The 22,295-nt window shown below is 42.0% G+C and overlaps 3 protein-coding genes across 3 annotated transcripts; 2 read left to right on the top strand and 1 right to left on the bottom strand.

Annotated features, from left to right (window-relative positions):
• Positions 1-13: 13 nt before the first annotated feature.
• On the top strand, positions 14-5,222 carry golga7ba (golgin A7 family, member Ba). Its single transcript, XM_084379391.1, has 5 exons — positions 14-103; positions 1,182-1,307; positions 2,591-2,743; positions 2,844-2,945; positions 3,062-5,222. The coding sequence occupies exons 1-5, from the start codon at positions 92-94 to the stop codon at positions 3,143-3,145; spliced, it is 477 nt and encodes a 158-aa protein (XP_084235517.1). The 5' UTR covers positions 14-91; the 3' UTR covers positions 3,146-5,222.
• A 2,690-nt stretch (positions 5,223-7,912) lies between these two features.
• crtac1a (cartilage acidic protein 1a) lies at positions 7,913-14,774 on the bottom strand. Its single transcript, XM_084376330.1, has 14 exons — positions 14,611-14,774; positions 13,356-13,561; positions 13,065-13,261; positions 12,835-12,971; positions 12,602-12,758; positions 12,390-12,524; positions 11,537-11,673; positions 11,294-11,430; positions 11,102-11,184; positions 10,793-10,893; positions 9,588-9,756; positions 8,968-9,113; positions 8,632-8,671; positions 7,913-8,157 (listed from the first exon to the last, which is right to left on the bottom strand). The coding sequence occupies exons 2-14, from the start codon at positions 13,550-13,552 to the stop codon at positions 8,150-8,152; spliced, it is 1,644 nt and encodes a 547-aa protein (XP_084232456.1). The 5' UTR covers positions 13,553-13,561; positions 14,611-14,774; the 3' UTR covers positions 7,913-8,149.
• A 253-nt stretch (positions 14,775-15,027) lies between these two features.
• On the top strand, positions 15,028-20,044 carry r3hcc1l (R3H domain and coiled-coil containing 1-like). The gene is made up of 7 exons (XM_084376341.1): positions 15,028-15,117; positions 15,770-16,264; positions 16,428-16,621; positions 16,860-16,930; positions 17,291-17,386; positions 17,488-17,628; positions 18,686-20,044. The coding sequence occupies exons 2-7, from the start codon at positions 15,791-15,793 to the stop codon at positions 18,736-18,738; spliced, it is 1,029 nt and encodes a 342-aa protein (XP_084232467.1). The 5' UTR covers positions 15,028-15,117; positions 15,770-15,790; the 3' UTR covers positions 18,739-20,044.
• Positions 20,045-22,295: the final 2,251 nt, after the last annotated feature.

Below are 22,295 nucleotides of genomic sequence, written 5' to 3'. Positions count from 1 at the left end.
CCCCCCTCCACTCCTCCAATCCGTCCCCGTGTCCCACTAAAGCGATTTCAGCGCATGCAGGGACTCGTACCCTACGGCTACGGATGGCAACATGGCGACAGAGGTAAGCCTGGCACATTGTCTGTTTGATTTTTCCTGCCGAGGTGTCGATGAGCAGCGCGAACAATTCAGTGTTCAGTGAAACGAGGCGGGCGCGGGGGCAGCGGACGCGGTCAGCGCGGGTGAAACTGTGCCGTACTTGAGTCACTCCTGACGGCTGTGTCCTACATTATCATGCCGGCTGCGTCCGGGAGGGTTCGGTTCGGTCTTCTTGGCGTTTTTAAAGGGAAACCCAGAAACGTGGAGTGTGAGAGTCAGCTGAGGCTTCACGGAGCAGAAATGGGGCAGAAACACGGATCACCGCGCGATGTTAAGCTGTTTTGGTGAAAGCAGATCTGTTGTTGTCTTGTTGAGACGCCCTGTTAATCCGGTGACAGGCCACTGTAGTGTGTGGACACTGCTGACCACACACACACACACACACACACACACACACACACACACACACACACACACACACAGGAGCAGCGTTCAGCACCATGGACAGCAGCCACGCCGCCCTGACCTTCCTCTCTGCTTCTCCAGCCTCCATCTGTGCTCCCACAAACGCTCAAATAAAGAATATTGATGATCTCAAATTGATGTTTCCCCAACACACACCTGGATTCAATCAACATTTCCAGCACGAACATTATAGATTACAAGTGTGTGTGTGTGTGTGTGCGCCCTTTTATCAGTCTGCCTCATCTTGTTCCACCTGATCAATCTGTTGTGAGCTGTAGTGAAATGTTGTCCTGTCTCCTGCAAGCGCTACTCTCCGCTTTGTGTGTGTGTGTGTGTGTGTGTGTGTGTGGGACAGATAGTATGTCCAATGCCGGGCTCGGCTCCAGCAGACAACAAGGCAGGAATGAGCGCAGACACTGAGCCACAGGGTGATTGATCACATCTCGTCTGCTTCTCCTCTATCACCCTATACTTCCGATTCAGCCTCTGTTTGTACACATTAGGAGCGGACTGGTGCACAGAGATCTGGAGCTCCCTCTGGGGACTCATTATAAATACTTAACTGTATCAAACCTCATTATATTTGTCTGTTTGCGTGTGTGTGTGTGTGTGTGTGTGTGTGTTTTATCCTCCCCTAGTTCCACAATCTGCAGGAGTTGAGGCACAGTGCATCTCTGGCAAACAAAGTCTTCATCCAGAGAGACTACAGTGAAGGAACCACCTGCAAGTTTCAGACCAAGTTCCCCTCGGAGCTGGAGAGCAGGGTGAGGGGACGGCAGCATTCAGTCACACATGCATATGTAATATGTAACACTTCTGCATTTCAATGTCTAAAACTGACCAGAACTTTGAGCATTTTTAGTTGTGCACTTACATTGTCCAAAATGTTTCCAACAACGTTGCATTTCATTCAGCCGCTATAACTCCGAGAGAGCCACGGGGTGAGGAAGGAAGTCAGTAAACATGAGAGCCACAGACTTCCTTCCTCATCGATTTCCTTCCTCATTCTGTGGCTCTCTTGGAGTTATAGCGACATGCGACTGAATGAAATGCAACGTTTCCTCAGGATTTCAACATTGTTGGAAACATTTTGGAAACATACATTCAATACAGTTTTAGAGTATTGTCTCCTCCTTGAACATTTGTGCCTGAGTCAGTTCAGTGGTGGTTGTTTCACAATGAAGCAACAACTCCCATGATCCCTCGTGGCAGGTATTACATATATTTGTGGTCAACATAGCACTTGGTATGATATGACACGATGTCATTGTGGCCTGTAAGTGTGAAGACGGCAACACACAGTAAAAACTGATGCTTTAATTAATCAAAGTATTTGTTAATGCCATCAATGGGTTGTGTGAGACATTTAGTCTCACACAAGTCTTTCTAATACAGTTGTTTGCTTCATGTTGGAAGGGATAAATGTTGCTAAATTGGAAGCAATATGTGCCAATTATTTTATTTACTGTTTAACCAAGAGAACTATTACAATAATAATGCAAATATTTCTGTAAACAAACTACAACTTTCAAGTCATTATGAAACCAGGCGTCAGTAACAAGATTGGCAATGTCTATATAGTTATTATCGTTTAGTTATACTTTTGTCCACAGGGGCCGCCAGAATCAACCAAAAAATGAACGTTCCTTGTAGCTGCTTTAACTTTCAAACACCTGTTACACTGTCCATCTACCCAAGTCCTTTTATAAAAACATGAATAATGCAAGCAAGAATAATTAATGATTATGATGGCATTTTAATTGATTTGAGCCATTAATTTATTTCTTTATTTTGGCAGTTTCAGTCCTCCATATGAAGCGACCTGTTGTGTTCAGAGTGGTTAAGAGTTAAAACAATTGCATGGTGAAGAGGAGACGTCTCAACAGAACATTTATTATTTTTAGTACCCGAGCAACAGGACTGTTAATGGTAAATCCTGGTGGTCCAGTGGTGAACAAACATGCCATATAACTGAAATGTGACTGGTTGGATTTCAGCCATCTGTACCAATCCTAACCCTGCTCCTCACGACTGCGTGTGTCTCCAGATTGAGCGGACACTGTTTGAAGACACTGTGAAGACGCTGAATAACTACTACGCAGAGGCAGAGAAGATAGGAGGCCAGTCCTACCTGGAGGGGTGTCTGGCCTGCGCTACTGCATATCTTATCTTCCTCTGCATGGAGACACGCTATGAAAAGGTCAGACTGGTGATCTCAGTGCATTATATTGGTTTTGGACAATGATTAACATGTCTGGGAATCCTTACCCATTCCCATTTTTCTTCTGTCTGCGTGTTAGGTGTTGAAGAAGATAGCCAAGTACATTCAGGAGCAGAATGAGAAGATCTATGCTCCCAGAGGGCTGCTCATCACAGATCCCATAGAGAGAGGAATGCGTGTTGTATCCTTACTCAGTGTTTTTGGTTACATGCACACAAAAACTGTTGCATTTATGTTTTCTGTTTAATTAACCACACACCACAGATAATTCTTGATCCCTAACTACTCTCCCACCAGATAGAGATTTCCATCTATGAAGACCGGGGCTCCAGTGGCTCCAGCTCAGGGAGCAGCTCCGTGTCCGGCAGCACAGCTCGATGACTGGGTACTTCCTTAACGACCACGTCCCCCTGATCGCTCCCAACCCTAGAGGAGAACTTAGGACAATGATGCTACTCCTGTTTCAACTCTTAGCCCATGCACGCTCACACAAAGGATTCACTAGCTTTCAACCAAGAGAGGCTCCTGACGCGCTGACACATGCTAAAGCTTTTTTTCACATTGAACGCTTAAAACACACACTGTCGTAGTTTTTTGCACAGCAATGTGCATGCGCTGACTCAGTCATGCTACTGTAGGATGTCTCTGTGAAAAGAACATTTTGTTAGCAATACTTTGTGTGATCGTACCGTCGTAGCTTCCTTCCTGTCCTCTTTGACGTTACCACAGCTGTGTGTAATATGGTGGGTGAGAGAAGGATGTGAGAATAAAAAAGAGGGAGGAAGGAAGTGCAGAGGCAGGAGTGAAGACCACAGGTCTCGCCAGACCTCATACCTCAGCCACCGCAGTTGCACCAACGTGGTCCATGTCAGCCACAACTGAAACGGACCAACCAGGAACCTGGACTTAACACATCACCATCAACCCTGCGCACCAGACACTGGCTTTTAAGTTTTTAGCAAATATACAGGTGCATCTCAAAAAATTAGTTTAAAAAAAGTTCAATATTTCTCGTCAGAAGAGAAGAGCTCTAATCAGCTAATAAATAATAAATCTCTCAGACTGGTTCAGTAAACACGACCACAATCATGGAGAAGACTGCTGACTTGACAGTTGTTCAGAAGACACTCATTGACACCCCCCACAAGGAGGGTAAGCCACAGAAGTTGACTGAAGGGGAAAAGTGTGGTAGGAAAAGGTGCACAAGCAACAGGGATGGCCGCAGCCTTGAGAGGATTGTCAAGCAAAGCCGATTCAAGAACTTGGGGAGCTTCACAAGGAGTGGACGGAGGCTGGAGTCAGTGCATCAAGAGCCACCACGCACAGACGTGTCCAGGAAATGGGCAACAAGTGTCGCATTCCCAATGTCAAGCCACTCCTGAACCAGAGACAGCGTCAGAAGCGTCTTACCTGGTCTAAGGAGAAGAACTGGACTGCTGCTCAGTGGTCCAAAGTCCTCTTTTCAGATGAAAGTAAATTTTGTATTTCATTTGGAAATCAAGGCTGCAGAGTCTGGAGGAAGAGTGGAGAGGCACTGGTAGCTTGAAATCCAGTGTGAAGTTTCCACAGTCAGTGATGATTTGGGGAGCCATGTCATATGCTGGTGTTGGTCCACTGTGTTTTATCAAGTCCAGAGTCAACGCAGCCGTCTACCAGGAGATTTCAGTGCGCTTCATGCTTCTGTCTGCTGACAAGCTTTATGGAGATGCAAGTCAGCGTCAGTCAGCCTTTTCCAGCAGGACTTGGCCCCTGCCCATAGTGCCAAAATTACTAGTAACCAATATTTCACTGATGAATCTAGAATATATAGAAGTTTCACTTTTTGAATTAAGTTACGGGAAAATGAACTTTTCCATGATATTCTGATTTATTGAGATGCACCTGTAAGTAGGATGTATAAGTATTTAAGTAAGGCATCACCTCCCCAGAGCCCAGAGAAAGTGTACAAAAAACCTCCTCCTCCTCCACCTCTGATGTAAATCATGCTGTCTGGTAGCAGATGAATGTCATTCAGACCGTCCATGTACATAATGTAGCAGATCTTCCATCTTTTCCTCTCACGTGAAGCCTATACTTCATTTGTTAGACACACGAACACAGGCACTTGCACAAATCTAAGTACTAACCTCTTGGTTTCCATGAGTGAGACCGACTCTTCCTAAATTTTTGATTATGCAAAGACGTACTGTGCATTAAACACGGAAGTGAGCGGACAAAGGATGGGTCAAAAAGTCTTCCTGAATCTTTACCTGTCGTGTTTGAAAATACACCAACCCTTCCTCGATTTCAGAACAATCTTCCAAAGAACAAAAACTGCCAAAAACTGGCTCACAAATGTGAAAGTGTCTCTTGCTTTGGTGACATTTTGTGCAAGAACAAACTTTCGTACTGCTTGTTGTTTGATACACATGGCAATGAGCTAATATGACTGGTGTCAAATAAATACTGTTTCATCACAGCCGCACCGAGCTCATCTCTGTTATTGGACTGTAAATCCACAATGTAGACCTTTGCACATTTTGGCTTGTTGACTTCCATTAAAAGCGCTGGTATTTATGAGAACATTAATGACAATAGGCCATAATTATAACCCAGCATGCACAGCTGCAACTCGAACTCTAAATCTGTCATTATTAAAGGTGCAATATGTAAGAGTTTTAGAAACATTCAAAACATTAGCTAAAATATCAACAGAGTGTGACAGTTTTGACATTATGAAGAGATACCTACTGAAGTTAGCATGCTAACCAGTTAGCCCGAGGCCCGAAAACCTCTTTCTCCCAGCTGTCCAAAATTCCTGTGCTAGTGGTGTAAACACCAACATCCCCCTGATAGTAACCTAGCTGCAAGGCTAACACAGCTAACAGTAGCTACAGTCATGGGTGTATGAAATATATATACACTTAGCAGCAGCTAGCAGCTATGCCGGTGATATGCTGACCCTATTTGTTGCGAGTATGAATTCAAGGTGACTTATTCTTACGTATTGCACCTTTAAAGCAGCACTTATCAATACTTTCATATTAATGATGTCTCAAATAACTGCATGTGATCTGGTGAGAGTCACTTATAGTCGTGAGCTCTGAGAGAATTTTCATCTGACTCTGCAGTCCCCTTCAGCTCTACTGAGCTTTATAGCATCCCATAGCTTATTACTTTGGTTTAACACAACTCTATTGTTTTGTTCCAGTCATTCTGCTCTCAACAGGGTCGTTTCCACCCACAAGTGTCAGCTGTTTTCAGCCAGAGAGCTCTCATAAACCCACTGTTCCTGCTTAGCAATAAACAGCAGACACACACAGTTAACCAGTAGCTGGTGAACATGGTGAAGAATTTGGCAGCTGAAGAGCCAGGTAATTCCCTCTGGGGTTGTCGGAGACCAAAAACAGAGTTACATAGAACCGATATCTGTCTTACATTTATCATGTGGGCAGAAACATGACTCCAGATGAATGGTAATGCTGCTCAGTAACTGCTGGATGTTTTAATACCACCTTAGCCATGGCAATTTGTTGGGTGGTAATACCATATATCACTGTTGTGCTATTTCTGGTCAGGTGAAGTTTCGTAGTCCACAAGACATTTCTGGAGCTTCACAGTAAAACAGCGCTGCAGCATTCTCCTAAACAACTGAAGTAGATAGGGACTTGTTTTAGAATATAAAAAAAACCCCAAAAACAACTGAAAAAGACACAAAATGGCTCTGTACTGCTCACCCGCCATAATCTAAGTGTCCGGAGGCCCCCAGATCCCAAATTGATTTGATTTACACCCTGAAATCTTCACTGCGGCTGCGAAGCTAAAAGCGTCAGCATGCACCCCGTCTGAATTGGGTGTACAAGCTTGTATACAGTTTAAATAACACCGTTTTACGTTTGAAGCTCCAGAAATGTTTTGTGGACTGAGAACCTTCACATAACGCTCCATCAGCACGTAGGTGAGCACATAATGAATTTTGAATTCTTGGCTGAACTTATCCTTTAGTGCTGTCAAATCCAACTGTGTGTCAGCCATCATCAGTAGCACTTTCTCACAACTAACTTCATGTTTGAGGTTTTTCATCTTGGCTGGACAGGATTTAATTAACTCACTATACAGACGTGCTTTCATATCACCATGCGAAATTTATTATAAATGATTAACTGAAAAGTAGGTACAGACATATTTATTTTAAGCATGATAAGCCTTTTTCAAAACATTCTGACAAGTCACAGAGGGAAAGGCACAGGTGTAAATAATAAAATGACTGATGGTTCAATGCCATTTAGCTTCCTCAGTTTCAGGTTGTGAGGCCCTATAACATAAAAATAATAATTGAAATGTAGTTCATGCACTATATTCACCAGGCATTAAATGTCGGATTTAAAAAACCTTGCTAACTTTATGTTGTGGCAAGCTCTGGTCAGGAAAATCCCCTCATGCATGCTTGACTGGATATTCGACACTACAACAGCTGGGCAGAGGGCAGGATACTGATCCCAGTTTTTCAGTCTTCACTTTCAACATGGAGGGAGTACTGCGTGCTCTCAGCTCACCAGAGCCTCCAGACTGCAGGACGTCCACACACTACGATATGCATTCTGATTAAATACATTCTGTTACTGCAAGTCACAGGACGTCAAGTCTTTAAGCAAATGGTTGCATGCAGTGCTGGTTAAATGCTGTCTTACTGTGTCATCGTTACCCTCAAGACTACCATCCCCTGAGATCTGCCAGTGCAGAGAGCACCATCACATACTGTAGTAAAACTGTCTTAAAGGAGGAGGCTTCAAACGTGGAGACAGAGGTGGAGCGGACACCATCGTAAAATGGAGCCAATGCTGCATGAATACAGGGACAGAAGAAGCAAGGAAAAAATGGAGGAGGATATCAAAGACAGGCAGACATCAGATTAAGACAAAGCAGTGCAAATGGCTGGAGCTGATGAAGATGGCAGCCACATGGAAGTAGGATGAGTAAAGGAGAGGTGTGCCAAAACAAGGGAACACAGGGGGATAGAGGTACTCAGTATCTCTCCTTTGTAGAGAAAAGATCTGTGTCAGCCACACACGTCAGATCTGGATCTTACTGGTTCATTTTCAGCTTTTAGGGAAAACTCAGTACAACAGATGTGATTCTTCGTACACGTGAAATGATAATCTGACAATATATAAATGAATTGTAGCGGTTTATTTAGTGAGCTTACATTGGCACATAGAAAAAAGCAACAATAGAAGTAGCACTAAAAGTAAATAATGAAAAGAAGATGATGAAACAAAAATATTAAAACTACTCATAGAGTAAAGGAAACAACAATACCTCTGCCTTAGTGTTTTAAAACCATGTGTTCTGTAACATTATTGTATGTGTGAATCTGATTTTGTGTTGTATTTCATGTGATTATCCTCACAGACCTGCAGAAACATAAACATGAAAGAAAATTAAAAAGAAAACAAATAATAGGTTATTTTAAATGCATATACTTATCTTTAAAAAGGTCCAGTGTGTAGGATTTAGGAGGATCTATTGGCAGAAATGTAACATAACATTTATAATTAAGTTTTCATTCATGTATTATCACCTGAAACTAAGATTTGTTGTGTTTTTGTTACCTTAGAATGAGCCTTTTATATCTACAGAGGAACCGGTCCTCTTCCACTGAGTCCGACATGTTTGTATGGTAGCCCAGAACAGCCAAACTAATCTTCGGCTGTAGTGAGGGCTTCTCACATCTTGTCATGTTTCTAATAGCCAACATAGGGAAGGGTGAGGCAAGGGGTGTTCAGTTGGTTGCAATCTACAACCCCGCCACTAGATGCAACAAAATCCTACACATTGGACTTTCAGGGCGTTCAATAAAAAAAACTAATGTGAAAAAATATGCTTACCTGCACAGCGGCCATTCCTGACAGTGTAACCTTTACCACACTGAATGAAAGAAGAAAGAAGAAAGAAATAAGTTGATATTAAAAACAAATATTTTGAATCATTTGGATTTTAAAAACAGCAAAGAAGCAAGCAATCAATTAGCAACATTACTGTCAGAGTGCTCACAGCGATATTTTGATAAAACTGTGTTTGATTGAACTAATCTTGCCTGTGACAAAAAACAACAAGAGACAGGTTGGTGGTTGGTGGTTTGGATACATTTATAAAGTCACTACAGAGACTGACTGAAACATTACCCTTGCTCAGAGTTCATGCCGCGGGTCCGTTCTGCGTACCTGCGTGTCGTTGGCAAGCGCAGTCGTTTCCCCTTCTTTGGGATAGGCTACTTCCACCACGGAGTTCATTTCACCCGGCTGCAGGCTTCGAGTGATGAAGCTGCCGTCTGGCCAGGAGACCTCCAGTACCGTCACCTCATCGTTTCCTGGGAGTCAAGGGAAGAAAAATCACTGAGCAGGCGGCAAATAAACCGTTCAAAAATAGTTACACCATTTTCTTGGGTAATCGTCTGTATCGTCACATAAAACTAGTGCCAGGAGGTGATTTGCTTAGCCTAGCATGAAGAGTGGATGCAGGGGAATCCTGGGTCTGTCCTGAGTTAAAAAACACTGTTAGGGTGATGGATCTCTCTGTCTAAAACCACAAATTGTTGTTTTTCTTTGTGTACGGAATAACAACAAATACATGTTAACCAATGAGCTTGGTGTATTCTTTAACTTCGGACAGAGCCAGGTTAGCGGTTTATCCCTGCCCTCAGTCTTAATGCTAAGCTAATCTTGCTATGTAACTCTAAGTTTATTGTAGAAACATTACATATTATATCTTTAGTAAGAGATATATGTTTTAGTATCACATTTTCTTTCAGTATCTGTAAATTACATAGTGTAAAGGACGTTACCTAAGCCAAAGTGCGCCACAGGCTCCATCTCACACAGGTACCCCGAGCCTCCGTCAATGATGCGCGTGTGAGCGCCGCTCTGGCTGGTGAAGGCCGTTACCTTGGCTCCCCGGGCGAAAGAGCCAAACTGGGTGCGAGGGACGACCCGCAGCCAGTTGTTGGATGAGCCCTGATGAGGTCGGACAGTTTAGGTTTTGTGTCTTAAGGGCTCAGTTACTATAAACAACACTGTAATCAAGTAGTTTTAAGATAATTGTACTCAAGAACATACATTTTACTCCACTACAAATATCTGAGCTGGATTACTTTTCTGATCAATATTTTCCATACACACATTGTACAACATAAGTACAATGAATTTACTTAAAAGATAATGAAACACTGGTTCCTAATCTTTTTCTGGCTTGTGACACCTTTGAATAAAGGCAGTGTTTGGTTGGGGCTCCTTCAAGTGAAAAAAAAAGTTTCCACTTTGAACTTCTTAGATAATTTTACTGAAACAACTTTTCAGTACCCGAAGAGGTAAAACTCCCCAATATTTTGATGGGATTAGAGATTAGATACAAGTTAAAAAAAACAAAAAATCCTATTGAATTTAGAGTAACATAACATGTTTTTTCCTCTCCTTTACAACCTCAATAATCACCTCATGTACCTCAGATTCATCTTGTGACCCAACCCCTAGGTTGGGAACCCCTGAACTAAGCTACCCAACAGTTTATAAAAGTAGTTAAACTAGCTCTACCTCAACAAGCTACAACAGTAAAATGCTGTGCACACATTGATGGATCATTATTGATAAACTTATAATGCCATTTATAATATATCAGTCACAGGGAACACTTTGCTTCAGAATGACTTTTCACTTTTGATAATTTAAAGCTGCTACAAGGAACTTTCATTTTGTGTTGAATCTGGCACCCCCTGTGGCCAAAAGTGGTACAAACGCCTTGCATCTAAAGATGTTGATCTGGCTAGCGTGTGCATTAATTCTGAAAGTGAGTGAAAGAACGACGCAATATATTTCAATACTAAGTAGAATTTGTCTTAGTGCCGTTCCACCAGATTACAGAGCAGCGTCTTTCATCAGCACTCTGCCAAAAACAGGCTTTAATTTGATGACCTTGTGCATTTTATGCATCTAGTAAGTATTTTAGCATCGTTGTGTTGGTGCTTTTGTTTAAGCAACACATGCACATACACACCTGTGTGACCTTGAAGACAGAGATGGGCTGCTGGGCACTCTCCCCATGTGCAAGCAGCAGGTCCAGCTGTCCGTCCCCATCCAAGTCTGTCACAGTGCCACCTGTCCAAAACAGACAGCAGGCTTTCACTGCACTGACCTACATAACAACTTCACTGTGGTGTTTATCTGACAGCTGTGTCTCTGTAAATCTCATCCAAACAGACGTGGCAGAGGTGTCACATATTCACTTCAGCTTCTAACATTTTGAGACTTAAACGGAGGAAAATGTTGTAAAATGTCGTCTGTTCTGAGTTTAGAGGAGGCTGACCTGTTCCTCGCCCCTGTGGCTCTGCAGCGTCTCCGACGTTCAGCTGCTGGATCAAAGGGTCTGCATCGGCTCTCCTCGACACCCTGCAAACAAACACACAAGACTGTAAAATAGCTAATGATATCAGGATCATTTTTTACTGCTAGTGGTTTTTTATGTGAACTTGGGTTCACGTGATAATTGAAATGTCACCTGAACAGCCTGTTGGGGGCACTGCCCCTGTAGGCAATATTGTTGAAAAACACGTCCAGCTCCTTGTCATTGTCAAAGTCGGCAGCGATGACTGTGCGAATAGGTGAAGGATCAGCAAATCTTCCAGTAGCAATGTTCTGCACAAGAGAACACTGTCAGCTCTTTCTATGTCAAACCATTTATAGCTGACAGTCTTTTAATTGTCACCCCGGTTTCCTTCACTGCCCTGTTCTCCTTCCTTACCCGGAATTTAGAGTCGCTGCCCTGCAGGAAAAGTCTGTGCGGGCCGTTCCAGTTGCCATACACAATATCCGTCTTCCCGTCGCCATTGAAGTCTGCCAGTGCTACTCCTCTGCCGTGCTGGTACCTGTCCTCCACACCTTTACAAGTTCACACAAGGTTGAAAGCTTTAGTGCTGGATAAATAATACTCCATATTTGGATCTGAATTGTTTTTAAAGCAACATCATGCAGCTATTTTACTTTAAAATTACAGCTTTAAATCATTTTGTGTCTTGTTTACAGAGAACATAGAAAATAGAAAAGACATTGTCAACAATAAATGTGTTTTTTTAGCCTTGATGTCCATTATATCTATATATTACCTAGCTTGGACTTATATAGTTATTACTGCCACTGAGCTTTCTATTTTATATGTTGGGTTCATCTACAAATGACCTGCCATAGATGTGCATTTCATGACTGTTTATTGGGGGGCTTGTAGCGACCTCTTTACTTATTTTTTACTTAATAGGGTGGGGAAAACAATATTATTGTATTTTGCTATTTCATATATAAGTTCCATATTTGTCTGTCAGCATCCACTTAAAGCAAAATCATGTAGAAATTGTCAGTTTGTGTGATTTTGGCTGTGGCTAACTGTAGCTGCCGTTAGCTAGTTAGCTCAGTTAGCCATGCAGCTAGCAGCCTGAACAGCTTTTTCTAGCAGGGCAAAACATATTAGGTGTGAAAACAAAAGTATAAACTTTGAAAAGACAGGGACTCAGTACTCAGACCCGTACTCAAAAACTACATTTATTTAAAAGTATTTCAGCTCCTGCTTTCAGCTTCTTCACTTCCTCTACAACTACTCTCACCTGCCTGTCTGGCCATATCAACAAAAGTCCCATCTCCATTATTCTTGAACAGGAAGTTGTATCCGTTTTCGTTGTCACAGAACACATCCGACCTCGACTCGCTCAGGATCGGTCCGACCACCACCCCGCGTCCACCTGCACAACAAGCGAACCGCTGATTCAGCACACTTCAATACATCACAGACTTCACTCCTCCAAGTCTGACTCCTGACCTGTTAACCTGTTGACCCCGGCCTCTGCAGCCACATCCGACAGCGCGACGACGCCCGCGTTCACATCACTGGCAGCATCGTCCATTTCCAAGAGAGCGTGGGGACCGACATTGCCACTGGCGTAGTTGGCCACATATATTGAGTAACGGCCTGTTCCCTGCAGAGCAACAACAGGCAATAGAGTGAGGGGAAGGAATTGTAAACATTGAGAAAAGTACAAAAGTTTTACTAACCTTTCTGTCAACACATGCAACCGAGCGTCCTGCCATGCTTTTAGCGACTCCACGACGCACGTTGAGCTCGTCGCTCAGAAGATCTTCAAAGCGGCCGTTCCGAAACTTGAAGAGCTTGTCTGAATAAGTTGCCTTTCCTGCATTATAAAAAAGTCAGTGATCATGAGGAAAAATCACTCAGCGGGGGCAAAAATGTTGAGGACACATGAGAATGAGAATGCACATGTTACCAGAGTAGGCGTTGTTTGTGTTGAGGAAGTAGATCTCTTCACGTCCGTCTCCATCCACATCACAGGCGGTAACTCCAATAGCAGCCCCTGTTGTGTCCCTCAGGGCGTAGTATGGAGAGTTACTGTCATCAACAGCAATGTTTATCAGCCTGTTTTGAGTGCGATTGTACTTCAGCACCAGGTTGGGCCCATTGTACCTGAGAGAGAACATCACACGGGTTTGTTTTGCTCGAAGAATTTCTGCAAAGACACAATTAACAGAGACTGTCTCGCCATCGCTCTCACACTCACCCTGCCACAACCACCTCCAGGTCACCATCGCCATCCACGTCTGTCACAGCCATCCCATAGTTGAGTTGTGTGGGATTGTGCAGACTGTCGGGAGGAAGCATCGTCTGCGTTACTACCTGAAACATGGGCTCGGAGATCTGGGCGTGGGACCGATGCCAGAGTCCGACCAGGAGGAGCAACAGACCTGAGCCCCACATCACTGCCACCTGGTGGGAGACAGCACAGAGCTGGGGCAGTTAATTCAATACACCGATCAGGGCTCTAGGGTGCCACTATTTCTGACACCCATGCACCCAAAAAGTGCAATAAAACAACTGAGGTTGTTGCCATTTGTTGTTGCGTGTGCTGTGATTAAGAAAACCATGAAGAAAAACATGTATTTGCACCTTTATTGGTGTTATAATGTGTTTAAAAATGTAATCAAAATGTATCACTGGGTTCACCTAAATTATATGATTGTGCACCTAAATGAAATAGTTAGGCGCACCAGTGCAACCAGTGTAAAATGTTAGTCTGGACCCCTGCAGGTGAAGCACAAGTTTAGTATAGAGCACAACAGAATCTTGAGCAAACATTATGTATAAAGATGCTGTACAGTATATTCATGACATGATAGACAGCATAGAAGTATCCGTCAGTAGAGCAAGAGTCAGCTTCCAGCATCAGATTCATTTAAAGGTGAGATGGACCACATTGATTTTACACATTTTGACTATTTGTTTATGTATGTTGAAAGGCCCAAAAGTTTATGTACATGCATTACTAGTTCACTGAGTGCCCCAGTGATAAATATCCCTTTAAATGACAAAAAACATTTATCTGAAAGTATTCAAAGTAATCATCAGAGCAGACTAAAGTAGAATGAAAAAAGTCTCCAGAAACAATAATAATAGAAAGCACAATAGAAGATTTACAATTTGAATTTGAGGTATTTCTTTCAAAATCCGCCAGTGAACACCATTACGGTTTCCCCATTTTGAGAATAATTTCCAGATGCTTGCACATACATACAGAACATAAGTCTATAGTATGTGGTTGCATACCTCCTATGGGAAAATCAACAGTTTTGAAACCACAGTGCGCCATCTGCACACAACTATACTCTACTATTAATGACATTTCCTGTATCAGAACTTTATCTTGTTTAATTGCTGATGCACGACACAATCTTTTGGTTTGATGCCTATTCCCCATCCCTGCTTGTTCCTGAGCACAGTGGCATGCAGAGATAACGTTACTTTAAAACCCGTCTTACCTGACAACAGTATCTGTATGTAGAAGTGAAATTATCCGGCCTAGATGCACCGATGTGAGTTCACTCAGCGCCGTTTGTTTGAAGCTGCACGATTTACACAATATATGCTTTCAAAATTTACGAAACAGCTTGTGTAACGTGTATAAGATTGGCCAATCAGCAAAGGACTACGTGAATAATTGAAATGTTGACCAATAGCTGACTCTGTGCCCATGAGATGCGGAAGTCTGCTCTGTTTTGTAGGCGCTGCTCTACAAATACATTACAAAAAACAACACGTTAAAGCGACGGCACATTATAAACCCTCGCCGGGGTCGAAAACGTGACATATATAGAAAAAGGAATATTCTGATAAAAACTACTTCGACACGAGATAAACGTGCTCGCCGTCAAGAATGCTTCAGCTGAAGCGCCAGACAGGAACAACATCTCCCAGAATACTTTGCGTGGTCATACGCTTGCGTCAGTTGTGCGACGAAGATCGGTCGCTAAACAAACCAAACACGGGTAAGCTGAGCTGAGAGTAACATTTATTTTATATAACTTGGTTTACAAATTATTTCATTCGGAAATAACTTAACATAATTACATTTTGAATGTGCATTGATAAGAACTTTCTTCTCGTGTCCCCAATAAACGACCATTACAGCCTTAGAGAGGACGGTTTGTTAAGCTAGGGTTAGCTAGCTAAATCTGCATGCTAACTGCGGATAACAGCAATGAAACGTTAGTCGTTTAAATGCTATTGTTTTGATATTCAGACAGTTCTGTCAGAGGCATTAACTAGTTCATGTCACTCACATATTACATATACATAGGAGGCATTTATTTAAAAAGTGTTTTTTAATGTTTTACGTATAAAGCAGTACACCGAATAATAACCCGAACCTTGTCAGCAGAAGTCCCGTTAAGAGGAGCAGCATTTTTGTAATGCAGTGATGTCATAAAATGTTTTATTATTTGTATCTTTTTGTCTCCCAACCTCTGATGTATTGTCCCTGTGTTGCATTTTCATCAGTCTTTTTTTTGGAATAAAGAATAATTTGCATTATCACTAAAGTCATTCAAATCTGTTAATGCCTTATTAAAATGTACTACATGATATTATTTATTGGTTTTGCACTGACTCTTCCTCCATTTCCTCTCCTCTGTGATCCAGATCTGTTAAAATAATTTAATAATGGAGTCTGAACAGCCAAAAGAAGACGGTGCTCCAGCCCAGCCAACACCAACACCTCCATCTCAGTCAAAGAAGCCAAGTCAGGCTCTTTACGTTCCCAAGCAACGACCTCAAGGATCCAAAGACAAAGCTCAGACTCAGGGAGGAGATAAACCAAGACCCAGGCCTCGCTACACGGACAAGGCAAGGAAAAACGCCAAGAACAAGAAGGACAAGGCTGGAGCAGCGGATAAGGGAGCTCCTGTTGGAGGAGAACAGGGAGGTCAGGTACAGGATGGTGACAACAAGTCCGATGTGAAGGAAGAGGATGCAGATGTGCAGGTAAATGGGCACTGTGACTCAACCGGTGGGGAGGCAGAATCTTCCTTGCAGCTGGAAGCAATGTCCCTTCAGGAAGAACAGGAGGAAGAGGAGAGTTGGGACACCTTGTTCAATGATGATGGAGACTGTCTGGAACCACACCTGGTTGAAGAGGTGAGAGCTTGATGAAGGTCACACAATAACCTGAATAACCTTACCAAAATGCATGTATACCCGTTTGCCAGTTTACTTGTGCACCTAGCTAAAATGTATGTCCCCCGTCTCTTTCCTTCCTCTCCAACCTGTCCTTGCTCTTCTCAACTCTTTACCCTTCCAGCTGGCTGTGAAGGAAGGTAGAAAGAAGGAGTCAATCCAGCAGGCCAGGTTTGATTACTACAACACGGACCAATATGAAGATGACGATGATGACATTGACCTCAGCGAGGAAGAGCTTTCTCACATCTTAGAGATCTACGACTTCCCCACAGACTTCAAGACGGAGGATCTTCTCAAGTTATTTCAGTGCTACCAGTATGTATAATTCATTGTACTACTGCTAGCCTTAAAAACTACAATGTACTTCAGGTTTCTTGTTCTTGCAGCATTTTCCAAAATTGGAGTCCTCACAAAAAGACCTTTCAGCAATTATAGATATTTATTGCTTCTAAGATCCACAAGACTCAGAAGTATCAGTTAAACTCTATCTTCCTTTTTCTTGTGACAACTTCTTTACTGCTTTTGTGTGATTTCCCACTGTCACTCATTTCAGACAAAGAGGCTTTGACATTCAGTGGGTGGATGACAAACATGCCCTGGCCCTCTTCTCAAGCCCCATACCAGGTAAGTGAGGCGCTGTTTCACATAAAAGGTGGTTTTGGGTGTGAACCTTACAGTACATTATTCTTTTTGGTAAATATAATGGTTGTGATACTTTTTCCTGCCACAATGGGAGGAAAACTCTTTAATAAAGCAGTCAGTGTACATGAGTAGACCCCGACCAACCAACTGCTTGAAAACTCAACATTATTATCATGAAGTAGGTATTAAGCTGCAGTGCTGGGCTATTATTTGATATTGTAAATTGTTAGGGAAACATCTCTGAATCTCTTTATAACATCATCTTAGAAATGTACTTTTTTGTACTCCAATAATACCAAACAACAAGTTGACATTTGCAATGTATTTATCTTTCATTTTCAGCCCGTGAAGCTTTAAGATCCAAACATCCAATGATGAAGTTGCGACCTCTTTCCAAATCCTCCGCTGCCACAAAGGCCAAAGCCCGTAGCTGCTCAGGTACAAATACAATCGTCTGTCTCGCCAGTTCATTATCCGTTTGTTGTCAGTAACTCATGCCTTTATGGACCAACATACCCTGTGTCCCTCCTGTCACCCAGACTACCTCCTGCCTGCTAAAGAGAGACCTCAGACTAGTGCAGCACTGGCTCGCCAGCTTGTCATCGGCGCCCTCGGTGTGAAGAGCAACGTGACGAAGGAGCAGCGTGATGCAGAGAGGAGGAAGCTGCAGGAGGCCAGGGGTGCGTTATTCAAAGAGACGTTATATTCAGCGTGTGATTGAGGTTTTTACAAGCAGAACTAGAGATTCACAGTATGGGTTTTTTTGAGCCATTACCAATAACCAATAATTACCTGCTTCTCACGGCCGATACTGATAAGATATCTGATAATTTAACATTTCTGTTTTTAAAAAGAAGTTCCTAAGCTGTAGTTTATCCACACCTCAGGGTAAGGAAGACTCAGATGTAGTAAGCGAAGATGTATGATTTAATATTCCACAGCTCTAATAAGATTTAGTGTGTAAAAAGCTTCCACATTGGCGACAACACGTTTGGCTTTGTTGTCTACAATGTGTGGCTTTGCCTATGTGCTCTTCTTCTTCTTTGTCTTCTCTTCTTCCTCATCCTACTCTACCTCCTTCTTCTTGACCCCTTCTCCTCTTCTTCCTCCTCTTTTATTTTCTTCTTCTTCTTCTTCTTCTTCTTCCTTTTCTTCTTAGTTTATTGGCAGAGTGCACACCTACTTTAAAGGTAGTTTTGCATCACAAGGTTGCCACCACAAGTGGGAGCTGTTTTTCTACTTTACAGAAGTAAATGGAAAGTGTTGTTGCAAGTCGATGCCAAGAGAAGTTGCTCTTCATCCACTGCTGTGCAGATCATAGCTAGTCTATAATCAGTACAGCAGCCATTTCCCTTCACAGATGGAACATAAGTATATAGGCGCAGAAAACCACAAATGGCTGTCCACTGAACAGCCAGTCAGGAAGTCAGGGATTTGAGTATAGAAAACTAAAAACAGCTCCTTTGTTCTCTGCGAGCTTTTTATTTAAGGTCACAACACGCACAGTGAATGTCAGAGCAGAAGTGCATCATGTGCTGAACACTGTGTTCTTGGATGGAGCGCCACGTTTGGTCATGGCATCCAGAGATGAATTTACAGACAGCACAGCTCTTCACTGCCCTGCACGTGACGACGACAGCTATACACATTTAGAACAACATATCATATAACTGTTGTTTAGTTTAAGGCTTTCGCTGATTGATGTATTCAACTGTGTCTCTGTGATTTACCTTTCAGAACAAAAGCGCCTGGCAGCCAAACAAAAGGAGGATGTTTGGGAGGGAAGGTGATGGGACAGAAAACTACCCCGCTCATTCTGTTTTGGTTAGATTCCTTGATTCAGCAGACGCTAAAGTCTGCTCTGTTTTTCTCAACTGGCCACTCCTTCCTACAGCCACAATTCCCAGAAATTTATTTTATTTCCTGCAGGGTAACATCTGATGCGAGCACCCTGCCACTGTTCCCTCACCTTTATGCTCGTACTTGTCCCAGCAGGGACTGTTGCCTCTGTGACATGACCAAGGCTAACACACCTGTTTTCATATCTCCTAACATTGTAACCACAGGCTGTAGTGAAGCACTGAGTTGAACCATTTATAAAGGGTAACCCATACTTAGAGAGAATAATGTTTTGTGTAGATCTAAGGCCTCATGTTTGTCTTTATATGGAATTATTTTAATGTTTTTAAATGTGGGGCAGCAACGCTTTCTGTAAAATTCAGTCCTGATGATACAGTACATTGTACTGCACATGAAGACATTGTTAAGTTTAGGCTCCATTTGAATTATTGGATTAAAAGTTGTGTCATAAAAAATAATAAAAAAAAGCAATATTGTTTATAGTTAGTTTGATGACCAGCCCTCGGATTGTCTTATTAAACATTTTCTGAAAATTGAAAAGTCTAAAGCCAAAGCTGCTGCTGCTGTTCTGGTCCAGTATGGCTGTTCTGTCTGAGTCTTTTTGTCTAAGCAGGACTGATGATGATGATGATGATGATGATGATGATAAAGTAGTCATCAGATTTCAACCAAATAAGCTTTTAGTTGAGAGATTTTGTCTTCATGTTGCTAGCCATGTTTGGTTTTGTGAGAGACTACTTTGTCCCTATTCAAAAACAACCACTGTAATTTATGCATCCATTAATGGAGACATAGCAAAAACTTGTCCTGTTACCGTTTGGAGAGATTGTCAATAACTGGTGAATATTCCTGTACTGGTACATTTGAAGAATACATCCTGAAAATGAGTAGCGTGGCTGCACAGTATTAAATCTAGGGTCAGTAAACTTGAGTGAAACTGTTGAGCAGATGTATTTACATTTTAATTTGTCAAACTGAAATGCTTTCATGAAATAAACTGTTGAATAAATAATGTTTTAAAAAAAGAACTAGGTCACCATTTTCACCGTAACAGCAGTTTTGATGATCTGATTGAAATTAAAGCAACATGTAGAAATTGGCATTTTGTGCGCTTTGGCGCTCCCCAAAGTTTCTGAGTGCAACACCACTGTCGTAAATACAAATCCAGGTCTGTAACAATTTATCAATTTGTCAATGTGGGTGCTAACTACAAATAAAACTGTTATGTCATAATAATGTTATGTGTTGAAAACTTCTTAAACTAAACATGTTTGTACCGCTGTGATCCTACCCTCACACTGAAGTTACATAGTGCAGAAACAAGTGATGGGGGGGGAGTGGCTGAGACAGAGACACCAAAATGATTTTGAAGCTGTTATTTTAAGGTAAAGAAAGCTACATAATGTTGTTTTAAAGTATAACATGATCTATTTGTTGAAAAAGTTCTGCGACATTTGGGTTTTATCACAACTCTTTCAAACTTTAGACAACAAGTGTGTGGCTAGCAATCTCAACATGCAGTTCTTCTTTATTTTTGGAAAGCTCAGATTCCTGACTGTAAAAAGCTTTCACTCGACATACAGAGAGATGATGTTTATTTAATTAAACGTTCAACTTCAACTTTGGATTCGGAGTCAGCTTTTATAATTCCGCTTCCTGAATCAAACACATCCAGGAGGCTCAGGAGACCTTAGTGACAGCTGGAGGCAGATGCCGCCTTTGAGGCTTCACCCAGTTGACCACAAACCATGTGGCACTGTGTCTCCTTCACCCCCTCAAGCAATAGTTAAGTCTCGCTCTCCTGGCTTGGAGAAAGAGCTGCATATTTGTTTTTTCACTGGAAATTAGTGACCTTTATATCAACTTCAAGCTAAAAAAATGTTTTAATAGTTTAATGATAGCAACTTATTGTAACACATGACAATATTTGAACCCATGTTTGAAAAGGTGATCATTTATACTAAAGCATGTTGCTGGCACACATTATGTAGTCATAGTAGTAGTGTGAGATTTTACTCTGCTCTGCTATATCCAAATCAGTGCCGTGTAAGAATGTAATGCTCATTAACAGAGGACGACTGAGACACAGTGCCACGTGGCTCATCGCGGGCTAATTAAAGTGCAGCAGCCTCAGAGGAGGCACCATTACATTTTCCGTTTTTGTGCTCATTTCTTTTTAAATGAGCAGTTTACAATGAGCATGATAAATTAATATTCATCAAATACAATTTCTTCATGGATCTCTCTGCAGACATTCCTTGTTTCCAGAGGTGTATTTATACAACAGGAACAGCAGGAGTGACTAATTTATGTTGTTTGTTGACATCATACATTGTTAAAGTTAATGAAAATGCTTCAAATCATGTCTTTTAAGTGTTTTTATGGACACAAGGGCAAGACATTAAACAGGGATTACCAGTGAGAGAGACACTATTTTATTGAATGAGGGAGGTAATATTTTCCAGGGAATGAAAGTAAAGAAACGTAAAGGTAACTATACCAACTATACTATCTACTGCTTCCCTTTCATGACACAAGTAAATTATTGTGTGGTTTGACTCCTTCTCACTCGTACTTATCTGTTTAACTTTATGCATATCACTGTTAAGAATTCGGGTCTTTGTGTCTTAGTTCGGTCTCCTGTTTAACCCTTTATTATTTATTTTTTTGTCCTGGTTTTGTTATATTTTTGGTTTGTTTTTTGTATTGGTGAAGCCACGTCTCAACTGGTGGCACACCAAAAGCCATAACTTAAATTCAGGCATTCTATTATGCTGTTGTAATATATTACTATTCGGTACTACTATTTGAAAACTATATAATAGTTAAGGAACTGCATACTGATATACTTTGGTTTCAACAAGCAGTGACGCACAGTCAAAAGCGGCTGGCTGGCTATGTATTTATTAATTTCTTTTACATGAACTATGATGAAAAATACTGTTTTAAATGAATAGTGTGTACCTAATGTAAAATATCAGATAGAAGCATATCATGCATATGCAACTCCTTTGGGCAGCCAGCTGGGGACCAGTGGTTGTATCATGGTGGCCGTGGTCTCCTCTAGTGGCAGCTGCTCACAGTGCACACGTGACTTTCTCTTTCAAGACCTAAATGACTTCCAGTGTTGAATAAAACCAAATGTGGACAAATTGTCATAGTGTGTCTGCCAGAACAGAAGTGGACCTCCCTGAACTCTGTTGTTCTTGCAGCTGAACTACATACGCAGCCGGTAGCTGCTCTTTACCATCATCGTGTGAGATCTGAGGCCTGCCTATAATCTCATGCTTTGCTGTGGCTTCACGAGGGGCTGATGTGCTGCAGAGCAGCCTCTTGGGTGCCTCACACACAATCATTAGATTAACTACACAAACACAAACCACTACTGAGCAAGTAGTGGGTCTAAGTGCCAACTCAGCCCTAGATGTGCTGCACAGAAACACTATTATGTCATGGAGCAAATGAGATGTGAGGCATGGTCCAAATG

Source organism: Pagrus pagrus (genome assembly GCF_965226575.1).
Source record: "Pagrus pagrus genome assembly, chromosome: 2".
In the NCBI taxonomy this organism is placed as follows: domain Eukaryota; kingdom Metazoa; phylum Chordata; class Actinopteri; order Spariformes; family Sparidae; genus Pagrus; species Pagrus pagrus.
Note: the sequence above shows the minus strand (reverse complement) of the source record. Positions and strands in the feature narration are given on the sequence as shown.

What these genes read in the sequence shown, in the direction of transcription:
- golga7ba (XM_084379391.1), top strand. An exon ending in TGGAGACACGCTATGAAAAG is followed by an intron (nt 2,744 to 2,843) that starts GTCAGACTGGTG and finishes TCTGCGTGTTAG; the next exon opens with GTGTTGAAGAAGATAGCCAA. An exon ending in TAGAGAGAGGAATGCGTGTT is followed by an intron (nt 2,946 to 3,061) that starts GTATCCTTACTC and finishes CTCTCCCACCAG; the next exon opens with ATAGAGATTTCCATCTATGA.
- crtac1a (XM_084376330.1), bottom strand. Translation starts at nt 13,552, where the DNA reads ATGTGGGGCTCAGGTCTGTTGCTCCTCCTGGTCGGACTCTGGCATCGG. An exon ending in CACAAACAACGCCTACTCTG is followed by an intron (nt 12,972 to 13,064) that starts GTAACATGTGCA and finishes TTTATAATGCAG; the next exon opens with GAAAGGCAACTTATTCAGAC. An exon ending in TGATATGGCCAGACAGGCAG is followed by an intron (nt 11,674 to 12,389) that starts GTGAGAGTAGTT and finishes GAACTTGTAAAG; the next exon opens with GTGTGGAGGACAGGTACCAG.
- r3hcc1l (XM_084376341.1), top strand. Translation starts at nt 15,791, where the DNA reads ATGGAGTCTGAACAGCCAAAAGAAGACGGTGCTCCAGCCCAGCCAACA. An exon ending in CAAAGCCCGTAGCTGCTCAG is followed by an intron (nt 17,387 to 17,487) that starts GTACAAATACAA and finishes CCTGTCACCCAG; the next exon opens with ACTACCTCCTGCCTGCTAAA. An exon ending in GAAGCTGCAGGAGGCCAGGG is followed by an intron (nt 17,629 to 18,685) that starts GTGCGTTATTCA and finishes TTTACCTTTCAG; the next exon opens with AACAAAAGCGCCTGGCAGCC.